This window comes from Penaeus monodon, chromosome 28, assembly GCF_015228065.2.
Source record: "Penaeus monodon isolate SGIC_2016 chromosome 28, NSTDA_Pmon_1, whole genome shotgun sequence".
NCBI lineage: Eukaryota > Metazoa > Arthropoda > Malacostraca > Decapoda > Penaeidae > Penaeus > Penaeus monodon.
Genome location: NC_051413.1, coordinates 38552786 through 38553321, shown reverse-complemented (window position 1 = coordinate 38553321; position 536 = coordinate 38552786). Strand labels below are relative to the sequence as shown.

General features: G+C 40.1%; 2 protein-coding genes across 2 annotated transcripts in view; both read right to left on the bottom strand.

Moving 5' to 3' along the window:
- Positions 1-536, bottom strand: part of LOC119591205 — a 12413-nt gene that overhangs the window by 9171 nt on the left and 2706 nt on the right. Inside the window, 1 exon segment of the mRNA XM_037939916.1 lies at positions 387-476. Coding sequence (XP_037795844.1) covers positions 387-476 — 90 coding nt within the window.
- Positions 1-536, bottom strand: part of LOC119591572 — a gene marked incomplete in the record, with an annotated part of 55247 nt that overhangs the window by 53825 nt on the left and 886 nt on the right. Inside the window, 1 exon segment of the mRNA XM_037940334.1 lies at positions 328-476.

Genomic DNA, 536 nt, shown 5'->3' with positions numbered 1-536 from the left:
TAATAGACTTTGTAATAATTATGTCAGATAAGACTAATAACTCAAGAGTTCACTGATCTATCGACTCAATGCATTCTAATGTAGGCCTATGTCTACCAATAATTCAACGAAAATTTTGTGTGGATCTTATTATTGCTAGCTTCATGTGAAATCTGCATTTTTTCCCACGTATGTGTCTGCTCGTCATACTAATCTTACCAGTAATAAAAGCTGACCAAAGACATTGCCTAAACATCTATTCTTGGACGAGATTAACACACTAATGACATTGTCCTTCCCGAAGTTACCGCTTTACTTTCCAGTACTCCGACCACCCGTAAAATTTACCATGATAACTCCGATGGTGAGTTGCTAGTGAATGACCCTTTGGTTGCCAGTGGTTTTACGCTAAGTGCGCTAGTGAGTCTGGAATCTTCGCTGCTGCTAGTTTGTGCCAGTACGCTCCCAGCTGTTTGACCGACACCCGCTTCCCACACCTAAAAATTATTCAGATTCTTTAGTAATATGGAGTGGCAGGCTATAAACTGTGATTATGG